Source organism: Anas acuta, chromosome 5 (genome assembly GCF_963932015.1).
Source record: "Anas acuta chromosome 5, bAnaAcu1.1, whole genome shotgun sequence".
Classification (NCBI taxonomy): Eukaryota; Metazoa; Chordata; class Aves; order Anseriformes; family Anatidae; genus Anas; species Anas acuta.
Window position 1 is genome coordinate 31,353,924 of NC_088983.1, and position 25,328 is coordinate 31,379,251.

A 25,328-nucleotide genomic window follows, 5' to 3' on the forward strand; every position below is an offset into this window, starting at 1 on the left:
AGACAATGAATGAGGTAAATGAAATGAACTTAAGCCCATGATATCCACCCCTTATCTTCCAGTACCAAAACGAGCCAGTTCAGATGAAAGGATCAGTTTTAACTTGGGAGTCATACCAAGCTTTGAGACGTCGTAACATTTTAGCCTTCAAATGATCCACACAGATCACCATGCATGGCGTCCTTCAGCTCTGTGAATAGTTAGTAGGTAAGAAGTCTTTTCATGCATACGCAGATAAAAGAGTTTACTGCATAAGGATTTCTGTCTGCGTTAAAGCTTTTTGCTTTATCCACACAGGTTTTGCACTCTGTCCTTTGGCTCTGTGTTTCAGAAGCTCAGTAACGTTTTCTTACCAAAGGAAAGGAGCTTGCTTCCCGTTTTTAGCCTATTATTAAGCTAAAGAAGTTTATACATGGTAGCTTAGTATCACTCACAGATGTGCAGGAAAGAATTTCTCAGACTTTCCAAACTCCAAGTACACAATGTCAATGGGCAGCACCCTCTCCCATGCAGCTTTCTTCAGATCTGTGAAACATTTCTGCACCAGAGTGGCATTTTCTCAAGAAGATGGCATGCGCTATTAGCCTCCAACTTTTATTTATCACAGCTGTCAGAGGTAGGGTGGGCAAGGAAGCTGGAATTGGTAGTTTCCTGGATCCTCTCATTACCCTCTAAAATCCACACTGCATTTGCCACCTTTCACTGTTCACACACTGATACAAATTTAAATTGTTGTGTCAGTATCTCAATGTCTTTGAAAGACCTTAGTAGTGTGTTTAATTTATTTACAGGGTCCCCTGTCACATTTTCACATGTAACTTGAAAGAATTTCTTCCCTGCTCCACCGTACAGGACATTGAAAGACATCTTGTAGTTCCTGCAGTCTCCTCTGATGTTTAAATGGCATTTTTAAAGTACCATGATTAAAGGCTTCTTTCATTTTTATTAATGAGCAACCAGTATTTATTCTGAACCTCTCAAACACTGCCTTTAAACAAGCTTTGAATTATCTGCAAGCGCTTTACTCCCATGGTTCTTCCTGTACTCAAGCTTCCTCGTAGTCATTCTGTTTCTTTTGAAGTTATCATGAATTACTGAAATCTTTCCCATACTCCTACAAGGATGTTCAATCTCAATCCTTTATGGTAATGACCATAAAATATTTTTGCAATGTTATAGCACCTTGAACCTTACCCTGCTAATCACTTAATGCAAAACCATAACTTGTTTCTCTTTCAATGCTCTGGGGCACTGTCATATTCTTATCATGCAATTTACGATTAAAAAGAAAAAAATGCTACATGATGTTCCAACATGACACTGAGTTTTGGCAGAGAGCAAAAGGAGAAGTGGTCTCCCCACATTATCTTTTAAGGCAGAAACTACAGTAATGTGAGCGCCATGATTTTCTACAGCTTGTGTGTCCCTATCTAAGCCAACTAGTGTCATGTATTTTCTATTTCAGCATGGAATTTAACTCACAGGAATATTCAGGCATCTGAGGGGGAGGGGAATCATCCCAATCCACAGCTACTGTGAACTTCTTTAAGCCAGATAAATATATTTGTTTTCACTTTCTGCTGTAAAACCACAACTAATGCTGCTATAAATTCTGATTGTTTCATGTCAGATTGGCTCAAAGAAACCTGCATGTCTTTTATCTAACTCAAGGGAGCAGGACTTCTCAGAATTAACTACCATACACAACTATTTGGAAGTCCAATTTTTATTATTATTTTTAGATTAATATTCTTCTTATCAACCTTGACGTTTCCTAGACAGATTGATTTGAGAATGCTATGAAGGCAAGACTTCTAGCTTTACATAAGAAAAAGTAAAGAGAATACACTTTGAACAACACCCATCAGCACAGGTCTTTGAGAATGAATGCTCCAAATGACACTGTCAAGACTAATCATACTAAAACCAAGAATTGTCATAAAGTATGGAAATATTTGACAATTGTAGGGTCTACTTTACAACCCCCCTCTGGAAACCATCAGACATTTAAATAAATGGGCTTTCAGCTGCTCACATTTACCCTGAAGGCAAGCCTAAGCAAGGAAAGCAAACCTACAGAGATGCTTTGTTACTCAGCATGACCAACTCTAAATCCTAAAACACTTGAGACCGCACCTTCAATTCTAGGACTGATTACAAAAGAATTAAAGAGCTAGTAATTCATGGTGCCTTTTGCACAAGAATATTATTTCTTTCCTTCTCCAGTTGTTGTTCTGGCCAGGTAAAATAAGGCTTAGAATAGGAACGATGCTAATTTAGTGGGAATTCACATGTTCCTCTGAGCAGCTGGGAGGCCTGCTAAAGGCAGGGAAATAAATCAGCTAAGTGCAGGGTAAGAAATACAATCCAGAAAAACTTACCCCTAAGGTCCACAACACTTTCTTCTCATAAAACAGAGGTTTTAAGAGACGAATCAATTTGCTCTGCCTGCCTCCTGCTGTCAGAGAAAGACTGCACAGTTATAGAAGAAGACAAAGGCTATAGGAATGGCAGCTCAAATCCTGCAGCAAGGGTGCTGGTTTGAAGGAAAAGCTTATACTCACTCTGTAACTGGGAAGATATTTATGAATCTCAGATCTCGTGCCTGTTTATAAAAAAGTTCACCCAGAAGCAACATGCTGAACTTCACTCTTTACACTGGGCTTCTTACTGAACCCAAACATTTGACAGATGCAGATTTCCTGTTCCAGGAAAAAAAGGAGGCACAAAGGGCTACCAGCTCTGAAGATGTCACCTGCACGGAATAGCTTATAAAGTTAAAATGAGCTCTGAAGACATGAGATTTATTATGAGAATAATAAATGCTACAGGGTTAACTGAGGATAATGGTGCTAAAAGATGACACATTTTGAACAAGATATCCCATACTCTTGATACCTGTGGTCATTATAATGTTGTATTTCTGCAAAAATAAAGGTATTTACACTGGCAAACAAAGAATACAAGAATTACCACACTTTCACAAGTTGTTTTTTCCTGGAAGTGAAAATGGCAGATGCATAGATAATAAACTAAGAAGGCAAGCACATAACAACACTTCCTCTGAATATTCTTTGGATCAGGCATTGGACTTGCTCTTGGAAGAATACTTTTTTTGTATTTGACACTTACTTTTTGAAAACACACAAGGTTTTAGTAGGCACCATGGCTTGGGGAAGGTTTTTTTGCAGCTTAACTGTGGACATGATGTAAAGAACTTCTTTTGTTTGAGCCTGATGTAAACTGTTTCCTTTTGTTTGAGCCTGATGCTTAACAACTTTATTTGACCTAGTTCTTGCTCTGGAAGGAAGTGTTTCCACTTTACCATCCCCTTGTCACTCAGCGTATGGATATGTTGCATTCCTCTCATTTAACTTTCCTCCAGCCTCACTAGTCTTAAACCTATTCACTAACTCTGTTTGTTTTCGGGTAAAAAAAAAAACAAAAAACAGTTCATCACTTTCCACCCTAAGCTTTAGGTGCAAGGACTCTGTAGGACTAAATAGTTCACAGATGTTCATCTAAATGACTTTTTAATTACTTGGACAGGATTCTGAGACTACTTCAGCACTTAATGTTGCAGTTGTCGACCATCAGCTCTCATGTAACAACTAATCTGGCAGCTTTGTGCATGTAAATTCCTCTTACCAAGGTTTAAAACTGCTTAAAGTTAAGTAAATTAATAAATATGTTAAAGCATTTAAGGGAGAAATGCTTTTTTTCGTAAGCTGCAGATTTGTTTCTGCAGTTTTTGTTTTGTTTTGTTTTGTTTTGTTTTGTTTTAACAAGTAGGCTGAGAGAGCTGGGGCTGTTCAGCATGGAGAAGAGAAGGCTCCAGGGAGACCTCCTTGCAGCCTTTCAACACTTAAAGGGGTCCTTCTCCATCCTTATAAAAAGGATGGAGAAGGACCCTTTTACTTGGGTAGATAATGATAGGACAAGGGGGAATGGTCTTAAACTAAAAGAGGATAAATTATACTAGACATTAGGAGAAAATTCTTCCCTGTAAGGGTAGTGAGGCACTGGACCAGGTTATCCAGGGAAGCTGTGGATGCCCCATTCCTGAAGGTGTTCAAGCCCAGGCTGGATGAGGCCCTGGGCAACCTGATCTAGTGGGTGGCATCCCTGCCCATGGCAGGGGGTTGGAATTAAATATCTTTACGGTTCCTTCCAACCCAAACCATTCTATGATTATTTTACTTGGATGTATGATTTTTTTTTCCCTCAATCCACCACAACTAAACTGCTATCTCCTAATCTACAAACTGGCCGATTGACTTTAACTCCATGCCAAGCACAACCACACCCAAGTAAACCTATGTATAACTTTGCTGTGTGTACTAAGTAAATAAGTACTTATTTTAGTTAAATAAATTATGGATTGTAACTAAACATTTATTTAAAACATGAATGACTCAGCGGAGAGCAAAACAAGCTATTCTATGGCATACAAGTGAGAACAATAAGCAATTTAGCAAGTCCTCCAGCAGTATTTCGTTAACAACGAAAGTATATCTGTTCTATATGAGTATGGTGGGAAAGTGGAAAAAACAAAACACATTAATTTCTTAAATTAGACTAGCTCCAAATCTTTTCAGGAAGCTTTCTTATGTCACACGCTTTTGCAACTTGGTGGAAAAAGTAACTGCAAATCCAAGTCTTTGTGACCAAGATATATTTGGATGAAAGCAACAGCCCGACGCATACAAATGAATAATTCCTACATCACATTAAAGGCTTGACAGAGAATATCACTTAAAATAATACCACTCTCAACTTGGAAGACAAAAATGTGCAACCCTACAAATCTGAGGATGAATTCATATCGCTCAAAACCACTTCCAGTTTACAGACAGAAAATCTGCTCAGAAGCTTGGGGCTGTCTTTAATTTTGGTGCTTCACACCAATGACTACCAATGAGTTCTTCACAGTTCATATAATCTCAATGTCTTAGCAACAAGCTCTCAGCGAAAAAATAGTACATGAACACCCCCAGCCCCAACAGAGCAGCCTTACTACATTTGGGATACAGAAGTGTCTAGTGGCCTGATTTCCAAGTCTTGCCAGTAAGAGACACAGAACAAAATACTGAACAAATCTAAATTTCCTGTTTTGAGAGAATTGATTGAGGGGAAAAAAAAGACAGATAGATTCAATTTTAGCATCTCCAGCATCCTTTTTGTGAAATTCTCATGGCTAAACAAAAGAAACATGGTATAGCTGCAACTGGTATAAAATTGATTTGCAATTCATTGAAGGGTGAGGTCAGGAGCTTCATCACAGGAGGTCTGCCTAATCTGTTTTGAAAATATGCATCAGGAAGAACACAACTTTGGGTTTTCTTGTTTGTTTGTTTGTTTCGAGTAAGTTACCTGAATCTCCTTTACCCCGGTTTTACATGATTAACTGATCTCTGAGATTGACTGTGAACTAATGGATATTGAATGGAGTGGCAAGGAACTCCTCCAACATCAACACTGTTGCTATTAAACAACTTCATTAAGCTTGGTAATATAACACAGATTAAATTTAAATAGACAGTGGATTAACCTATGCTAGAAAGTTCATCTATTAATGGCAGGTGGCAGCAGAGAATTAAATTTAAAGGTAGATCAGAAGCAGCCCTATGCTGCACTAGCAAGACTGAGCTCAAGGAGTATATACAAGTTTTGACTAATAAATTAGAAAGGAAATAAGTATAGCTGGATAGAGTCCATGAAACAACAATAAGAATAGAATGCTTACAGAACACCACCACACTAAAAGGTTATGACAAGCGGGTCTGCTTTCTTTCAAAAAAGATTGGATTGGAAACTATTGTATTCTCTTACAAATAGTTCCTCGTGTTAATTTTTTTTCCATGTCTAGAGAGGACAGAACAAAGCTTTGGCTGATAGCAGGAAAAAAAAACAAAAAAAAACAAAAAAAACACCACAGCTTGACTGTCCATGTAATTAAATGCACTACTTGATAGAACAGGAGAAAGGTGAGAGGACAGTACAACCTTCATCACTAGAAGGTTTTTTAGAGATCAGGGACGGTCTACATATACCTGGTGTGCATCACAGGCAAGAAGATGGGTGAGATGATTTTCGGGAAGTCCCTCCCAACTCTGTGTTCTTGATTTCTTAAACAAGAGAAACCAAATGCTTCCCCTCCCTCCCCCCTGCATTTTTTTAAGTGAAGGTTTATGCTACACTAAAACACTCAAATGAAAATGGAACACAAATCTTGATCAGTGCTCTCCCTCACACTCGTGATTCCAAGGAATCCTGCAAATTCTGTTAATTTGCACATCAGCTAGTAAGGAGTCTACACAGGCACCTGGCTAAAGCAGAAATCAATCTTCATTTGTAATTTAAGAAAAAATTCTGATCATTGTCTCAGAAGAGAAAGGCTGAAATACGCCTTTCTTTACCCATACCTCAATCCAGCTTTCCTTAGTCCTAAAAAAGTTGAAGTTAAAAATCTTTATTAGCTACTAAAGCTGGAACAAAAGATGCACCTTCAATTTTATTCAATTTCCATGTTGGTTTTATCCAGTGACTATCTCTAGTTTGCCTTAGGTGGCAGGATGGACCATATGTGTTTGTAGAACAAAATGTATTCATCCCCAGTTCAGGTTGGAAATGAGGAGACATTTCTTCTCAGAAAGAGCAGTCAGGCACTGGAATGGGTTGCCCAGGGAGGTGGTGGCATCACTGTCCCTGGGGGTGTTCAAGGAAAGGTTGGACGCGGTGCTTAGGGACATGGTTTAGTGGTGACATTGGTGGTAGGGCCAGATGATATTGGAGGGCTTTTCCAGCCTTAATGATTCTATGATTCTATAACCTTCATGACAGTGCAATAGAGAAATCTTCCCATGAAGGAATCAAAACCATCTAGGTTCATTCTTTCCAAAATTCCTGCTGGAAAGGTAGCAATAATGCTGGTAAAATAGCCTACGATATCTGAATTCCTTGATCTTCATTCTTTAATAAAGACTGATATCTGTAAACAGGCCTTCTCCCTTCTACCACAATGAAGTTAAAAGCAAGTACTAAGCTGAAGTAGAAATTACAGCATTTATCTTTGGAATCACACATTTAAACATTTTAAAGAAAATATTGGTACTGACACATACAAAGCTGTACATCTACTGAAATTTGTGTGGTTAAACAGCTTCCATCTAAAAGACTGAGATGCAAATCTAATGGTATACTAAAAATCAAGTTGGAACGCTATCATTATTCCAAAACAGTCTCTGTATTTCTGCAAGTACAGCATTCATCAGAATCATAACGAATACCTGAAGATTTCATCAACTTCACCTGCTCCTCTCCAACAGAAAGCCCAGACCAAATTATCATATTCTGAAGAACTACCGGTGGCCAAATTTTTCATGGGAACAGGGTACAGAATCTCATAAAAATCATTTTCTTACAGCTTGCTTCCCTTCACACCACTTTTATATTAATCATCCCTCGAGATTTTTTTTTTTTTTAAAGGGAATATGTTGGGGCCAATTAGTAGTTAATAGTCCTTGATTCAGAGATTACAGTTTAAACAAGACAGCTCATTTATTCATGTCTAGCAAATAAAAAACAACCCACGGTCTGTGACATCAAGTTACTTTGCTGTTTCCAAGAGAAGGACAGAAAGAAGGAAGGATAAGTGGTGCCTGCTGAGATTTCTTCTGTTCCTGCTCACAGTTTTCATTACTTTCGTCTTCCCTGGCTCTCCTCCAGCATCCCCACTCCTCAAGTCTCCATGGCTCGGGACAGAGAGGTGCTTCAGGATGCTGCCAGCCCTGGAGAAAGGCAGGACCTTTGGGAGCCTGAGGAATGCAATCAGGTGGCTTGAGCTGAATGCTATTGTTCCTCCTGTAAGTGCTGGAATATCATGCAATGAATATTCCTATTTGCTATAGTTGCTTCTGCCCCTAATTTGTTGTCAGTAATTCCCCTGTTTAATCCACCTTGGGTACACAAAAAACTCAGCTCAGAAATCCAGGCATAACTCAAAATTAGCCAATTCTGGGCAGTAATCCATGAAGAGTTAAATCCTGAAGTACTGCCAATTGTTAAAATTAAAGCTATCTTCAAGTAATATCCGGAGTGCTGTCACTTCTCAAAAAAAAAAGATATCCACCCACAGGACAGCCAGATGTACCAACTGAATTTAAAAGGGCTGTTACACCATTCAGTGACTATCAAGTGTGCAAGCTGATCTTCGAAAGCAACAGACTTGTAGAAGAGGGGGCACACTTCAGAGGCTCATCCAACCCAAGAACACATCCTCCCCTGATTCACATCAACATATATAATACCTCCAAGATGGGCCAAAGCTCATGACTTCTGCAATGACAGCTTTCAGCAGTCAGCATTTCATTTTCAAAACGAAATATTCAGCTCAGACAAAAACTGGGAATACAGCACCTGCAAAATTTTTCCCAGATGGACCTCTGAAATCCCTTACTGCTCTGGTTGTACTTCCAATATTTCTTTTAACAACAGGAGCTGAAGCCAAGGCTAACACACTGCTCTCTGCTTTCCTGATCCTTACAGTTGCTGTTACGTGCTTGCTGTTGCACTGAAAACATACACATCAGAATGGGCAGGGGATTGTAACAAGGGTGAATTTGTTTCTCACGCTTCATCCGTGACAATGTCACATACTCACGTCTAAGCAGCAAACTGCACAGGTTTGTAAAATGACTCCTACATCCATTCCTGAAAGTAAACAAGAACAAATCTACAAGCTTGTGCTGTCCTCCTATTCATAAGCTGAAATCTGTTAACAAATCAAATTATTTACTTGGAAATATCTACCCAACTAAAGCAAAAGAATTACATTTATGTCTGCATCAAAAATAATGCATATTATGTATGCATAAAGAACACTTGGTGTAGTATCCATCAGTTCACACTATACAGATCTATTCTGAAGGCACTAAATACATCAGACACCCAAGACAACCCTTACATGTTTCTGTGTTCCAGAACAGTGCCTACAAGCAAAGCACAGCCAGAGATCAGTCCTGCAGTACAAAGGCTGACTTGTCTGTGTGGCGCTGATCAAACCTCAGCTCTGCTTCAACCATTCTGCAGAGATGTCTCTTTTGGGACCAGCTGAGTTCCAAGAGCAAATGGCTACAATAGCAGCTTTGTACCAAACTTAATGTCAAGAAGACCCAGGAGATCCATGAAAGGACTCTCCTTCATATTTGGGCAGATCCCACAGCTGGTCCAGACAGAGTCCCAGACACTTACTGCCTTCCTTGTTTTTCTTGAGAAACTATTTGCTATCATGCTGCCAAAGCCTTCAAATGATCCAGCCACAGAACAGTCCCAAGCTGCAGCCAGTCACTCTCCACTTGCTGTTGCCTTAGCCAGCACTCAGCAATTCCTTCTTGTTCACTGTTACTTTGTCTATAGCTTTTAAATATCACTCATTACTGCAATAACTATGAGACACTGAGAATAAAAAGAAGCTTTGCTTGCAATGATAATTAGACTGTATGCAGAGTATCTTCTGTCCTGCTTAACATGCATCTCAATGTAAAGCCAATTAAACAGGGAATGATGTGTGCAACAGGAGCAAAGAATATAAAATAACATAGAGTGCAAGGAATGAGCACCAAAAAGCAGCAAAACTGTACCTTAAGCCATAAACATTAAGTTGCAATTGAGAAAACAGAAAATAACAGCCAACATGACATAATACACACATGAAAAATGCACCCATAGATACATACACAGTCACAAGCTTAAGTGAAGAACTACTAAAATTGCTGGAAATATTTCTATTAAAACATCAATTTAATACATTGTGGAAAAAGACAGCATTGATTACTGTATATGGAAGTAAGAACAAAAAGGATCATCACATTAGTATTACAGAAATCCATGCTGCTCCTTTAACTCCCGTCTTAAAAAAAAAAAAAGATACAGTCAAAATAGAATACAGAGAGACAAGGGGTGATGAGGACAATAAAATGATTCCTCAAAATGATCTAATAAAAGATTAGGAGTCTTCAGCAAGGGGACCGATACAGAAGAGAAACAACTGAAAGAATAAAACTGTAAATTAAGAAAGTGTGAATAATCAGCCCCTGTTCACTTCTCCATAAACCAAGAGCAATGGCATCAAATCAAAACCAAAGAAAGCTTTAAAACCTCTACTGACAAATTCAAACAGAATAAGCATTATTTTTTTTTTCTACATGGAGCATGTTGCAGCACCTGTACTGGAGGATGGCATGGACAACATGGGCAACAGAAGTACTGTGGAGGTGCAAACAGGACTGCACAAACTGGCAGAGCACAGGTCCATCAAGGGCCATCACCTGACAGCGAATGCACCTCTGCACTTCTGCCTGCTGCAGTTAAGGATGGCAAACCAGAGGAAACTGATCATTGTATATTTTCCTTTTTCCCCTCCCCTTATATTTTCCTGAACATTTTTTCCTAAGCAGACAGCATGATGAACTAAAAGTAATTCTGAGCAATATACTCATTACTCAAATAAAAGGAAAACAAACTATAATACTAGTCTTTTAGGATTATACTTTATCCCATGTTTTTCAAATATATGAACAATGTATTTCAATATCTTTCAATGTACTAAGCAGTATTTCATTAGCAATACATTTTTTCTCATGATAAAATTAATTAGCATAAGAAGAGGCTGTAATTAAAACAGCTTGCGACCATCCCATGACCCCAACAGAGCTGGAATGGGAATTAATTTCCTGTTAGATTCATGACAGCAAATAATCTCTGCATCTGATAAAGGTAGTTAGATATTCATCTCCAATAAATCCCATGCCTCCCACATACTGTTCTGCTATTTCCTTTCTCTAGCAGCCCTTTCTGCAGCTGTTCTTTATAATTAGAAGGAAGATGTTGATGTGCAGAAGCCTTACTCCTGTTTGGAAAAAGGACAGGTCTAACAGGACGCGAATTGTGCGCTCTTTCACCAAAGCTGTTATGGAACAAGTTCAGCATGGATTTTAACATGGCAGCGTGCTCAGCTGAAAAGGCTTGACATTTTGTGTTGGAAACACATGACTAAACATCCCATTGCAGCCACTACTCTGCACACAATCAAACTCTGTATTATAAAGCTAAACTTTATAAGTATATATACATTATACCCCGAATTAGAACCAAAATCCTGTCAACTGCAGCATTTACACAAATACTGCTTGGTTAAATTGCAGATCATTTCATCTTTTATCACGAAAAAAATAAAAAAGTATCTTTGGACAATGAAAGCCATGTGCCTCTACTGCTATTGTCTCAACTCATTTCAAAGCCAGAGTGCTTTGCAGAGTGACAAGCAACATACACGATCAGACTACAGCAGTCCCGGACAGAAGACACTCTCCAGACAACTAAAAAAAAGCTATCTGATAAGAACGATGTTTCTCCTTCCTCCAGAATTAAGATAAATGTAGGAACACTGGCGCAGCACTAAGCCCACGCTAGCAGACCTAGCCGACTGAGGCAAATACATCACACTCCTGACATAAAGCAAGCATCTCCACGCAGCAGAGCGTTATTGAAATGTCAGTGACAGAGGAAAAACCAGCAATTAACCCAAGAATGTTGGAGGAACACAAAGGAAAAACTTCATACATATTTAATGTGTAACTCCCAAGACTTTGCCCCCACAGCTGTGCAGCTGGCTGTGAGCTGGGCTGTGAAGGATATACATCTTACTCTACAGGGGGCTGAAAAGGGGCCAAAGGAAACAGAGGACTTGTGAAGGAAAATAAAGCGAGCCTCACCATGCTGAGCGCTCAGGCTAGCTTTCTGTAGCTTATCTGTGAGAGACGTTCTCTGGCAGCCTGTCTGCACCAGCACAGAACAGGACGCTCACAGACACATTTTCCCAGGGTCTGCACAATCACAAGTGGTACTGCTGGAGTTCAGCTCGTTTCTGTGGCAAGAGGCTTGCAGCATCCTGCTCAGGCACGTACACGGGCCCAAAAGTTGTCTGCTGAGCAAACAGTCGTCTTCCGCTTTCTACAAGGGGAATTTCACAGTTCCCAGGAAGGCTTCTAAAGCAAACTTTCCTTCATTTCAGCCTTTCACAATACATGCACCTAAGTTATCAGAAGCCCAAAGAAAATGCAGTTTAGTCTGCTAAATTCACACTGATGCTAAATTTAATAGGGCTCATTGTACTCATTCATCTCAAACCCATTTTGCCAATAGCTTATTTCTCCAAGCTTCATCTAGAGGTGCATCCTTAGTTTATTTCTATAACTGCAATGAAACCTATTGTCTGTAAAACTACTACTTACGCCAATTAACCAAAGCTATTAAGAAATGTCTTTTTAAGGAAAATAGCATTAATGAAGTGTACATCAAATATGAGCATATAAGCTTTTTTTTTTTAACAGTTTTTAAATGCAGCTCAGCTCACAGCAATCTCCAGTTTTCCTATCCTTCTTAAAAACAGGACAGAGAGTTACATACCACTGATGACACTCAGCACTTTCATCCCATTTCTGAAAGGCAATCTCCAGCTCTTCTTTCCCTGCAAGTGGTCAGAGGTAAGAAATTCAGCCACTTTCAGTCCTAGCCTTCTCTAAGGAAGGAGGGACCCCACGTGGAGCAGGGGCAGAGTGATGGTGAAGGACAGTCAAGTGACAAAGTGGTATGGACCAACCACAACTCTTTTCCCCTGCACTGCCTGGGGGGACCAGGCAGAAAAGGATGGGGGGAAAGTGTTTTTAGTTTGCTTTTAACTCTTACTGCTCTAGACTCTTAGTGATAGGCAATAAATTATTCTTCCTCATGATGAGTTTGGTTTGCCCATTTCAGTAAACGGTAAGTGATCTCCCTGTCCTTATTTCAACCTGCAAGGTTTTTTTTTTTGTCATCACATTTTCTCCCCCTGTTCTGTTGAGGAGGGGGAGTGAGAGAACAACATGGCAGAGCTTAGCTTGCTACTGGTGTGAAACCACCACATCCATATATAATTTCACACCCTTGCAGTGATATGGAGCATCCAATATCACTCAAAGAGATCGTGAATTTTAAGCACAGTAGCAAATTTTCTTGACCTGTCAACATGGTTTCACCCTATTTGGAAGTACATTCATCTGTAACAAAAAGTATCTTCCCCAATGTGTCAAGAAAAGTTAACAAAAGTTTGCAATGGTTTTGTTCTGATTCATTCCATAGCCTTAGATCTAGAATTTGCCTCACTTCCCTTCTTTCCTCTAAGAACCTGCAGCCTCAAAAAAACGAGAATTAAGCACCTATTAAAGGCAAAAAGAACTATCCAAATAGAATGTAAATTTCACATTTTAAATGGCTACAGTGGTTTCCAGAAAATAATTATATTACTTATAATATTAAAAAGTATATTTAGGTATTTGGATAATGAACAGGATAGAGATGTTTTAGAATAGAATCTTTTGTCACACATCTTTAATAGAATAAATATGATAATTTGTTTTGTTCTGACCCACCTACAAACTTGCCAACAAATCAAAATCAAGATAGTGAAGGAGAATGAAATGAAACGAAACTGATTTCACTAACTAAACAGACACATTTAGTTTTTTTAAGTACCTGCACATGTCAGCTACACAAAAAAAAACAAATGGAATGAAGCAAAAACTTATCTTACTATCACACAGGATATATTTAAGATAGGTTTGAGAAACAAACTTGTACATTTTTAAGTAGCTTTTGGTCCTCTTATGCTGCCTTTCAGAACGCATACCACCAACCACCACAGTACCACCACATAATGCCCCCACATAGTCTGCAGTGCAGGGTTTATAACTCTGAAGTGTAGCATCAGGTTTGAACACCCCCCCTCTCCTTTCCATGAACACACAATTCCTTACCATCAGATGCATATGTTTTCTTCTCATCTGTGTCTTCTGTGATTTCGTACATATCACTATATGCTCGGGCCAGGCGCCAAAGAAAGTCTCTCTGGTCCGCATACTGCAGTGAAAACATAAACGAGATGCATCAACCATGTAAAACATCCATTCTGTCATTGATAGAACAAGAGGGAAAAATCAAGAGAGTGCACAAACTACAAGTTGCACAGACATTTTTGAAACCTTAAAAGGTCCAAGTCTACAAGAACTGAAGCAGAACCTCAAAAGAGCAAACTGAGTGGCTGAATTTATAAGCTTACGATGCTACACTTCTGGTACTAATCTAATGACTGCTGCCCTCTAACAAGGCCTCCCTTCACTTCAGAGGTTATACTGGGGTCATTTTTTTTGCAGTCTCCACTAACCTGAAAACACTGGAGGAAGAGAAAAACAACAACAACAAAAAAAAAAACAACAGCCCCAAACCTCACCACTTCATTAAAATCAGAAACTGAATGTTATTATTCACATTTCAGTCAGCACTCAGTTTCAGTTCCTGGGTCATTCTTGAACCAGAGGTGCACTAGTAAAACTGGAGCAGTTATATTCTAACAAATGTAAGATTTTTTTTTTTTTTTTAAAAAAAAGTAAACTTAAAAACACAACCATCTAATCTGGTTTATTTTGCAATGGTGCTGTAAATACAAAAAAAGTGGGAGATCACAATAAAGAAGCATACAAAAGAATTTCAGAAACTGACAACTCCGCCATTTCTTCCCAATTGGAAGGAAAAAAACTCCCTTGGAATTAGAAATGATCAAGTCATCTTTTATATCTTTCCCTCTGTAACTCATGGAAACACAGGAGTAGTACAGGCTTTGCTTTTTAAAACCTAAAAAGTTGTCTTTAATGGCTATGTAGTTCTCAGATAAATGCTAACAGAGGGTGATGGTACAACTGCAGCAAAGGCAGTCCTGAATTAGCCACTGTAGATCGCAACAGCAGCAATGCTGCATTCAGCAAGGCACATTTCAAGGCTGGGTGCATCACTGTGCACGGCCAGAGATAAAAGCTAGCTCCCCGCGACAGCTGGAGTAGAACTGACCCTTGCTACATTCTCTCACCTCAGCTGCAGCACCAACAAACTGAATCAGGATAGTTTTGTATCACATGTATGATACAGTGACATATCCAGGTTACCAAAACACTAGCTGAGTTTATTGTATAGACAGTGTATGTTACTTTGCATTTGTGCGGTGCTCACTCAGGGAAAGTGATGACACAATGTAGTGGAGCTCCAGGACAGATAGGGACTGGGAACTGGCTGCTGCTGTAGCCTGAACCGTTTTGGTCTTCAGCCAGCTCCTAGGCTGCTCCTGAGAAAGAGGGCAGCTGGAAAGTGGCCCAGTTGTTGTATAGAACCTGGATCCCACTAAGAAATGCAATTTCCTCTTTCCCAGCTACTTAGCTAAAAACACAAATCACTGCTGGAAGATATAAGAAGGCAACCTTTACCGCCAGTTTATTATTCAGAAGCAGCTGGAATCCCTCTCTCTTCTCTTGCTCATGTCCATTATGCAAGCGGTCAGCCTGCTGTAGTAGCTGACCCAGTCCTTCCTCCAGCAAGGAATCTAAGATTAAAGGTGTTTCATCCTCGTTGACAAGATCCAGGGAATCCCGGCGCACTGTTCTCACTGTTTCACAGCTCACTTCGTCCTCCCCTTCTTCACTCTCTCTCTCAGACTCCCGGTCATAGTCAGACTCTGCATTGGCTGTGGTGTACCTTTCAGGAAAAAAAAAGAAAAAAAAAACATAATGGAAAATTAGTCTGAGGAGATGCTGTGCTATGACACATATGGTACACAAAAACCAACTCTTCCTAACAGAGTAATGTATCTCAGCTTATCTCAGAGAATGCTTTGTGATCCAAGCCTTTCAAATGACATACCATTCATTATTTCTCATGTAACATACACAACCACAAAAGGTTGAAGAAAGAAAGGAAGCCCCTGAAAAGTTAAGTAGAGCCCAGTCACAAGGTCCATGTCTTGTTCACATACTTTAAAAGCTTCCCTTAGGCCTTTTAACTTTAAGAATTAAACACTAAGAAGAGAGCTAGAACAATTTAGTTAAATGCGTGAATTGTAAAAGAAAATTTCAACAAAAGATCCAACACGCTCATCCACGTAGAAAATATAATTTGAGATTTTTAACCTGTTCCAGGAAATTCAGACATAATAGCTGTTTTGGCAATACCTAATACCTCCATTATATTGTTTGAGTGCTAAACACAAAACAGCTTGTTCCCACTGAAAAGGTACAAAACAGGAGGGGAGCAATCCAAACTATTTGGCTTGAGCAAAAGTCAAGCAAGGAGATGGCAGATGAGCCAAAGAAAGGCACCCCATGAACAAAAACCTAGGCAGTGATTAGCTGCTAAATTAGTCAAAAGAAACAGGATAAAGCTTAGATCAAAATTGCTGAAAATGGCTAAAATTCAGCTCCCCCACATCATACACAGGCACCTAAGTTGCAAATTTAAAGCAGCATAACATAATTGCGGTACAGTATCTACTTACAGAATGAGTGTGAGGGCATACTTTCAAACAACTTGAAGAAGATTTCTTGATCTATTTGACCCCCTCACATTCTTCTGTGAGTGCTTAACTGGAAGGAGCAGCCCAAGTTAGCCAAGAATTTAAGAATTTGTACTTCTATATTCCGATTTCATTAGTTTATCTGTGTAGAAGGCAACCTTCCTGAAGCAGTAAGCTTCAAATCCCATAAATGTTTAATTCTAGAGGATATTTGTTGCTGTTTCCTAATTAACCTGTGCCCAAGTTAAATGCTGAACTTTTAAAAGTTAGAATTAAAAGCTGTCACAGCCTGGGAGTATTCGGTAACTTCAGCTGTACTCCCTTTTGTCCTGGCCATACTGTTCTCCAAGGCAGAATCCATCACTCTGCATGTGAAGCTAGTTGCCTTTGTCTGGAGATACAGATATGTGACTAGTGCACATATCTAAAGAAAGCAGTTACACTAATTTGGCCACAGACAGATAACAAAGTACATTTGGCTATCAAAACTTCAGTTTTCTAAGAACCATCAATTATGTTCAAGCATTTCCCTTTCTGGTAGAAGGTAAATAGCCTCATTCACCACAGCCTGCAACTATAAATTTTAAAAAGTACCATTTTGTAGTGTAAAAAATATACAAATAAGACAAGAAGTAAAGTAACAGTCATCTGGCATCCCTGCACAACGTGGAAACCAAACACAAGGTGATGTGCTGAAGTTTTTCCATTAAATTCCGCACTGCCTACTTACAACATGGTGGTAGGTGACACTGGCATGGCTCTCATTCAGATTGTGCTAAAAGCTTAATTCCATGGTATTTTCTCATGGTTAATGATATTATTAGTTCCTTAGACTATGTCATTTTCAGTACTTAAACAAAAACTCCTCAAATTTCCTCTGTGGCCGAGATTTAGGCCAATTCATTATTTCCCATCCTAACCCACTAAGCAGCATGGCTGTGGGCTCCACAGCGGTGATATTGTTTCACTGCAACATTTCACTGGTGGCTGCAAAGATTTCAGTACTTAAACCACTTTCCACGCTGAAGGATCCCGAAACACAGTAAGGCCTTTAAAAACAAGCAGCAACAGGTGGCTCCTATACACTCCTTTCTTCACCACAAAAATGTGTTTTCTCCAAGACAGCTCATACAAGATGCTGCCAGCTTAAAAAGAGATGTAATGCTGTATATAATTTCATAAACTCAAGAGTTTTTAGAAAGATTAAGGGATTTAGATATTACCAGCCCATTTTCCCAAGTTTATGATGATGGAAAGTCCTTAAATGCTTTGGTATGTTGAGGCCTCTGGCTAGCACACATCCCGACAGAAAATGAAAACACACTATTTGGAACTGAAAAGCACATGGAAGGAGGTGAAGAAGCCCAAAAGACCAAAGCAGTGCCAAAGCAATATACAGAAATTAAGTTCTGTAACAGCCCAAGACCTCCAGGCTCCTGAAAGCTTGTGGAGATTTTTGTCAATTGTATATGAAATTGGAGAAGATGTGGTTTATATGTGGTTTATATGGTCCATGTGGTTTATAAAATAAAGCTGAAATGTGACTTTTTTTCACCCCCTGAATTTCATTAAAATAATGCAATTGCCAGAAATGAATACACGGCTGAAACATATCTAAGGATAGTCTTATTCTTCCTCCCAGCGGCTGCTAAAAAGCTCAAATATTCTTCTTCCAAAAAGTGCATTTTCTACCCTGATTTTCTACAATACAATATAGTATTTACGTCTCTAGAAGAAAACACTGCATGCCAAAGGCAGCTGGTCCTGAACAGACTAACCTTACACTTATTTATGTAGGACAAATACCACAGTGACAAGATACACCATTCAAATATCCTATACATACATATATTTATATTTACATCAAACGAGAGCTGCTTATCTATTAGTTCTTCACTCCAGTCATAAAAACTTCTTATAGATTTTAAATAAAAAGTAAAAAATCCCCTAACCATCAGAAGGTTCCTGATAAAGTAACAAGGTTTTACAGTAAAATACGCCCCCACTCCACACTTCACTTGAGGTCCTCCAACGAGAGTCTGAGCAAACCTTAGGATCCGTCCTGGCCTCTATCATGACTTAAAAATTTCTAATGATCAGATGCCACTTGGGGCTGGTATCTGTTGAAAAATATCACCCTTTTCAATATGCTTTATAAAATACCTGTTGGCAACCTGATAATTAAACACATCTGTTGTTATCTGGATTGCACAGCTCCTGCCTTCAACTGTATATATATACAGACAAACATACATATATATATAAAATTTATTATGTAGCCTTCTGACACATTACACCACCGTGACTCACTTACTCCCAAATTTTGCTTTCATATGAACACAAACTTCAGACGAATGAAGCAGTTCTATCACCTAAATGACACCGTATCAGCTCTTTCCTGCCTCACCAATTCCAGTTACTGAGACTGAATACTAAAACGACCTATTTGGAAGTAAGAAAGCCTGCTTTCCCACAGATCTGTGTCCTTTGTTCTAGGAGGCTGCTCCAGTAATTGCAGCTTTGTGTCCTGATTACAAACCCATGTTGCAAAGTGTCAGTGTGCACCAGCTGACTGGTCATTAGGCCACTACCAAACAGCACCTTTTGTCCAAATTCTGCCTCTCTTTCTCTTTGAGCCTTAATTAACTTCTCTCTTTAAATTGTATTTCATGTCAACCTCTTTGGGAAAATGTACCAGCACTGCATGTTTTAGAAAATGTCTACAAACTTCAAAAGCTGTAAAATTCATCTGATTAAGACACAGTAGCCTTTCATCAGAAAGGCAGAAGTCTGGCACGGGTATGCAGCAGACCTCTTCCTTTAACATCACGATACTTGCAGTTATACTGGATTCTTTGTGAGTGTTCTTCAATTATACCGTAGTTTTCACCTGGTTTTAGATTAGAAGAACCTAAGCAACAAAAGTGATCACTGATACACACTGAGAAAAATTCACAAGAAATACCCGAGTCAACGACACGTTAGTTAACGGGAATATGTTTAGATTTCTCAAGTTTCCCAGACATTCTAAAATGTATTATGTATGGAAATTTTATTTGTAACCTGATAAATCTCTCACTTGAGTTTCAGGCTGGGGTCCTAATACCCTTCTTCCTGCAAGGTTTCCTAATCAAATTTGTTTGTTTGTTTTGTTTTGTTTTTGTTTTTTAAAGTTTCTCCTACCACCTCCCTAAAAGTCATGCTTGAAATCACAGCACTTATTTCTGGCAAAAGCTCCTGATCACCCATCATACATTAAGAACGAATTCCTGAAACTCCCAACTCCCACTAACAAACACCTTCTGAGGTTTTATCATGTGTGAGTGTTTGCTTCAAATTGCGCCGTGTCATTCAGATTCTCAGGGAGCTGTATCTGCCTTCAGCAATCACTATCAAAATGTAATAAAAAAAAATCTATATTCCAAAGTTACGATCCAGCCCAACTGGAGTATTGCTGATTTCCCTATAGAACACTGTTAACTTTCCTACCAAGCTGCATACAGTAGCAAAGACATGTCCCGTGCTGATAACCACCACTGGAAGGCTTCGGTTTTCTTTTTAAGGAGCAGTCTTTATCATTGGGGCCTCAGAGGGAAATAACTTTCCCTTACATAATACATCAGGTGGACTTATTGCAATAAAAGCAAATAAAACCAGGATGACAAACAGCCAGCAGGGAAAAGAAAACAAACCTTTTCTTTGCATGACACTGCTCATAAGTAAGTAATTGGGCACCAAAGTCTATAAAAGCTGCCTTAAACATGGTGTTCTGCTCACCCGCCTTCGCTTTCTCCATCATCTGTGGTAGCTGCTCCGGAGTTGGCTGTGAAATAAATTGAACTGGACCCCGTGGAATCACTTCTTTCCCTATGGAACGGGAAACGCCTTCGGCGTGTCACTCTCTGCGTTTCTTCCAGATGGCACCTGTAAGAAAGGCAAAAAGAGAAACAAAACCCACTTGATGGTGAGATTCTGCTTCCGTACCTCTCTCTAGCAGATTCTATCCGACTTGCTCTATGCCCAAAAAAATCACAAGGTGACTTGCTCTTGCTTACACAAAAATCTCACTACCATCAGTACCATGGTATTCTACTCTTAAAGCAAGTCTGACCACAGCAATACATATGCAAAAGGATAATCATATCACATGCCTTCCTCTGATTTCCTCAGTGAACAAAGGAAGAGGAATCCTGAAGCCCCTTGCGGAACCTAAGACCTTTTATTGTGTATCATAAGTCACCTACAGTTGGCAGCACTTAATGACAAAACAGCAGTAACAAGAGACAAAGATTTACAAAACAAATAACCTTCCTAGCCTAGAATATGTCCTAAGCAAGTGTCAATACTTACTATTCCAGAAGAAAAAGAAATGCAAACTTGGCTAAATATACATTTTTACATACTTTTATATTAATCTCACTGGAGTCCAAGACACCAGTGGAAACTAAAGAGACGTTTTTTTCCACTTTTTCATTCTGCACTTAACATACACTTAATTAATCATGGCTGTTTTCCTGTGCTATGGAGTACAAACGTACAACGATAGGAAAAGACGAGGAAGGAGAAGGGTCGATACTCACCTGACTTCACCAACGATTTCTCCAGCTAAGTGCTGCAGGCTGTTTCGTAGCTCCTCCACTTCTTTCCTTAGCTCTGCAATGTTTCTCAACATGAAGTCCAGGCGGTCGAGAACATCCACCTGTTCGTCCTGTGTCAGCAGAGGTGTGTACACAACACCATCTCCTGCCTCTACTGGAACTGGCATTTTGGACAGGGCTTAAAAAAAATGAGAGAAAAAGTTCATTAGATGCAAATGGAAAGGGATGTCTCGTAGGAAATCTCAGTTCAGCTTTGTTTTCAGAAAATGGAGGATATAAGCATTAATCTTGGGTACGGCCTCCTGACCTGGCCTAGGGTTTTGGGTTCTTTCACTGGTTTACCACTCCCCTCTCTGACACCAGCACATAGCCACACCTAACAGTTGGGCAACACTAATCCAGGTGAATAAAGCTCTTTTAACTACACTTCCCTAGACATCCCCTTGTGAAAAATCTAGAAAAAGAGCAAAATCTATGCCGAACATCACTAGGACCACTGCAGAAAACCAAATTGCTGTTTTTTTTAAGAAGTCCTGACTGCAAATTAATTAAATTTCTGTTCTGCATGCTTCTGTATCAACATGACACGTGAAAACTAGTCTGCTTTTCTTCTGAATTGCAATCAACTCTGGAGGCCACCAGCCAGGAGAACAACCAGCCTACAAGGTAACACGTGGCAATGAACAAGGGCAGTACGGCTAACTGTGGACAGACTTTTCTGTCCCCAATATTAAATAAATGTTAAATAAAAATTATGTTAAATATCTTAAATAACAAATAGAAACAAACAACAAAACAAGCCGAACCAAACCAACTAACCAAAAAAAAACCCAACACCCAAGCCACAACTCTATTCTTATTCAGGAAAACGAAACAGAAACCCAAAGAGCAGACAACGGGCTTCAAATTGCAGCTGTCATCAACACACGTCATCGGCATGGGCCAACCTACAACATTAACCAGTTTGCCTGATCTTTTAAGTCTTCTGGCAGATACAGTGAGATCACCCAGCCCATACAAACCGATGAACATTTGTAAATTTTAATTGCTTTCCTCCTCACAGGACTGTTTACAAGTCCCCCCCCCCCCCAGTGACAGGTCTTTAGATAACCCAGCCAAGGCATTGAGGTGAGAGCACTCTCGTTTTTCCTTTTCTCTTTTTTTTTTTTTTTTTGTTTATTTTTGGCTTTTGGCTGCGGAGCTACGGAAGCACCTGTCCGTGCCCAGTCCCCTCCCGCCCCCCCAAGCCCTGCTCCTTTTAAAACCCGAGCGATGCCACAAACACACGCGGCCTCGTTTTCTACCCCTGCAGCTTTGCCCAAGCTTGGAAAAAAAAAAAAAGGAATTAAAGCAAAAAGAAGAAAAAAACAGCCCCCACGTGCGTTAACCCCGCGCTCCCCGCGCCGGTCCCTACCCTGGCTCCGCCGCCCCACGGCCTCCGCGCAGCCCGGGCCGAGCCCGCCGGGCCGAGCCCGATCCCGGTCCTGATCCCGGTCCTGATCCCGATCCCGATTCGTATCCCGCTCCGGATCCCGGCCGTCTCCCGTGCGGCGCCGCCGGAGCAGGCCGAGGCCGAGGCCCAGCCCCAGCCCCAGCCCCGCGGCGCCCAGCGCCAGCCCCAGCCCCAGCGACGGGCGGCCGGGCCCGGGCCGCGCCATGGCTGCGGGGGGACGGGGCGGGACGGGACGGGACGGGAGGACCCGGGGGGACCGGGGGGAACGGGGCCGGACCGCGCTGTGGCGTCAGGAGGCGTCAGAGCCCCGCGCCTCGGCCGGAGGGAGGGGCCCGGCTGGGGCTGGGCCTGTGCGAGGGTGTGTGTGAGTGTCTATGTGTACATGTGTGTATGTGCACATTTTCCCTTTAGCAACACCTGTACCTACACTTGTACCTGCACACCTGCACCTGTATGTGCACCTACAGCAACACCTGTACCTACACCAACACCTGTGTTGATACCTACACCTACCCCATACGCCTGTACGTACACTTGTACCTATACCTAAACCTGCACGTGTATCTGTACCTACACCTAAACCTAAACCTACACCTATACCTAAACCTACACCTAAACCTATAGCTGCGCCTACACCTAAACCTACAGCTGCGCCTACACCTAAACCTACACCTATACCTAAACCTACACCTGCTCCTATAGCTGCGCCTACACCTAAACCTACACCTGCACCTACACCTACACCTGCACCTATAGCTGCACCTATACCTAAACCTGCACCTATAGCTGCACCTACACCTAAACCTAAACCTACACCTGCACCTACACCTAAACCTAAACCTACACCTAAACCTATAGCTGCACCACACTGCCCCAGTTCCTACAACTACACCACCACAATCCCTACACCACCACAATCACAGCAACACCACCACAAACCCTACAGCCACAGCACAGCTTTGCCAACGACCATGGTGCCACCAGCACCCAACGAAACCCTTGTGCCAGGGACCTGCCCCATCCCTTTCTCACTGATGCAGATATTTCGGGTGACGACTACAGGAGCACCTTCCAGCGGGCACGGAGATGGAAGGCTGAATTTCTTCGTGCGGTTATTACGTATAACCCAGGGCAGCACAAATTCATGGTCCCGCGGATATTAAAGATGTTATCAGAGTAACACCGTGCTGCAGCCTGCTGTTCCTGTTCGTCTCACGTTGCACTTTAATGAAAGTAATAAAAACAAGGTTTTGTGAAAGAAATAATTTCCGGAAATAATAGCTCCTGCTTGAGCTCTATTACTCTTTCCCTTTAACCCCTCATGATTCAGCAGAAAAAACCTGGGCTGGTCAGGTGGAGTGTTGTAAAGACCTGAAATCCCCACTGGATTTCATTTTCTTTCTTTTTCTTCTGGTTTTTGTAAGCTCCTTTGGATTTATCACCGTAACAGCTTCAGCTGCTCACATAATATCCTACAGTCTGCCTTCCCAGTCATTATCTTCTTGCCCTGAAATGTGCCAGTCCCGCAAACAACCCTCCAAATTGCACTAGTGTTTTTGTTATTGTCATTAAACCCTTCTGAAATGAAGAGATTGCTGCTGAAGGTAAAGCAGTAATAATGTCCTTTCCCATTTCCCCACAAATCCTTTTGCTGGGGCCAGAGGGAGGGCATAAATCCTAAATCATCAGTGAAACTGCTGACACTACCATACCCACCATGTAGGTTACTGGAATACACTGGGGCTCTGGGGAAATTAACATGCATGTAGACTGATTTAAGTTCTTTTTATTTTCTAAATGCTTTACTTTTCCTAAAATAACCTTGTAATTCGGTTTTACAGAGACACTTTGGGTCTGTTTGCTAACAGATCTCCAGCAGACGTGCCAGACAGGATGCTGACGCTGTGACCGGTGACAAATGGCCTCGCATCTGACACACAAACCAGAGCTTAGCAAGAAGCACAGATGACTTTCAGAGGCATTTTATCCTTATCTCTGTGTGTGGGGGGGAAGTCTATTTCTCCCACGTGACATCAAAATGTGGAGTGAAAATCACCAGCTCCTCATAAAAACACACTCACAGCATCATCACTTGGAGCAGGATCAAAGCCAACAGGTTGCAAGGACCCAGTGCTGTGGATGAACAACTTGCTTGGTAATTAGGAAGCAATTCTTCATTACTAAAAGGCAGTGGAATTATTTTCATACGCCTCAAGTTTTCATTAAGCGTGGTGTTCCTGGAATAGCAAATCTTTTGATGTAACGAGTGCTCCTCATCCCCTGAGCTTGCAGGTGACTTGGACCATTGGCTCTGGGTCTGGAATTGTGGCCTGAAGGATGGTGCAGGGCTCTGGGAGCACTCTGCAATGTGAAATCTCTCAAAATCTCACTCTGCTGGCTGAAGGCTGGACAGCTTCCAGGAGTCTGAAATGGTTATTTTAGAGAGCAAACCATTCATAGGACTTGCCATGATAGAGAGGGTGTAAAGAACCACTGGCTTTTGGTTGAGATCGCAGTATTTTAGTTGGAGATGGACTCTGCCTAAGGCAAGGAAGATATTAATGATAAAATTAATGGCAAAATCATGAGCTCCAGGCTTTTGTGTTTTAATTTCTCCATCCCACAGTAATTGCAGTGAACCTGTGGGCTGGTTACATTTCATAGAATTGTAGAGTGGTTTGGGCTGGAAGGGACCTTCAAGACCAGCTGGTTCCAACCCCCTGCCATGGGCAGGGACACCTCCCACCAGACCAGGTTGCCCAAAGCCCCATCCAACCTGGCCTTGAACACCTCCGGGGATGGGGCCTGTGCCAGTGCCTCACCACCCTCTGAGTGAAGGATTTCT

General features: G+C 40.9%; 1 protein-coding gene and 1 long non-coding RNA gene across 2 annotated transcripts in view; one reads left to right on the forward strand and one right to left on the reverse strand.

Moving 5' to 3' along the window:
• RMDN3 (regulator of microtubule dynamics 3) overlaps positions 1 to 22,800 on the reverse strand; it is a 41,849-nt gene extending 19,049 nt beyond the window's left edge. Inside the window, exons 1-6 of the mRNA XM_068683667.1 lie at positions 22,445 to 22,800; positions 21,013 to 21,208; positions 20,210 to 20,356; positions 15,351 to 15,618; positions 13,854 to 13,956; positions 12,469 to 12,529 (exon numbers count right to left, since the gene is read on the reverse strand). Coding sequence (XP_068539768.1) covers positions 12,469 to 12,529; positions 13,854 to 13,956; positions 15,351 to 15,618; positions 20,210 to 20,356; positions 21,013 to 21,208; positions 22,445 to 22,688 — 1,019 coding nt within the window. The 5' untranslated portion in view covers positions 22,689 to 22,800. The remainder of the gene's footprint in view (positions 1 to 12,468; positions 12,530 to 13,853; positions 13,957 to 15,350; positions 15,619 to 20,209; positions 20,357 to 21,012; positions 21,209 to 22,444) is intronic.
• Positions 21,872 to 25,071, forward strand: LOC137857345 (uncharacterized). Its single transcript, XR_011097063.1, has 2 exons — positions 21,872 to 22,158; positions 24,325 to 25,071. It is a non-coding gene; the product is annotated as an uncharacterized lncRNA (long non-coding RNA).
• The last annotated feature ends 257 nt before the right edge of the window (positions 25,072 to 25,328 follow it).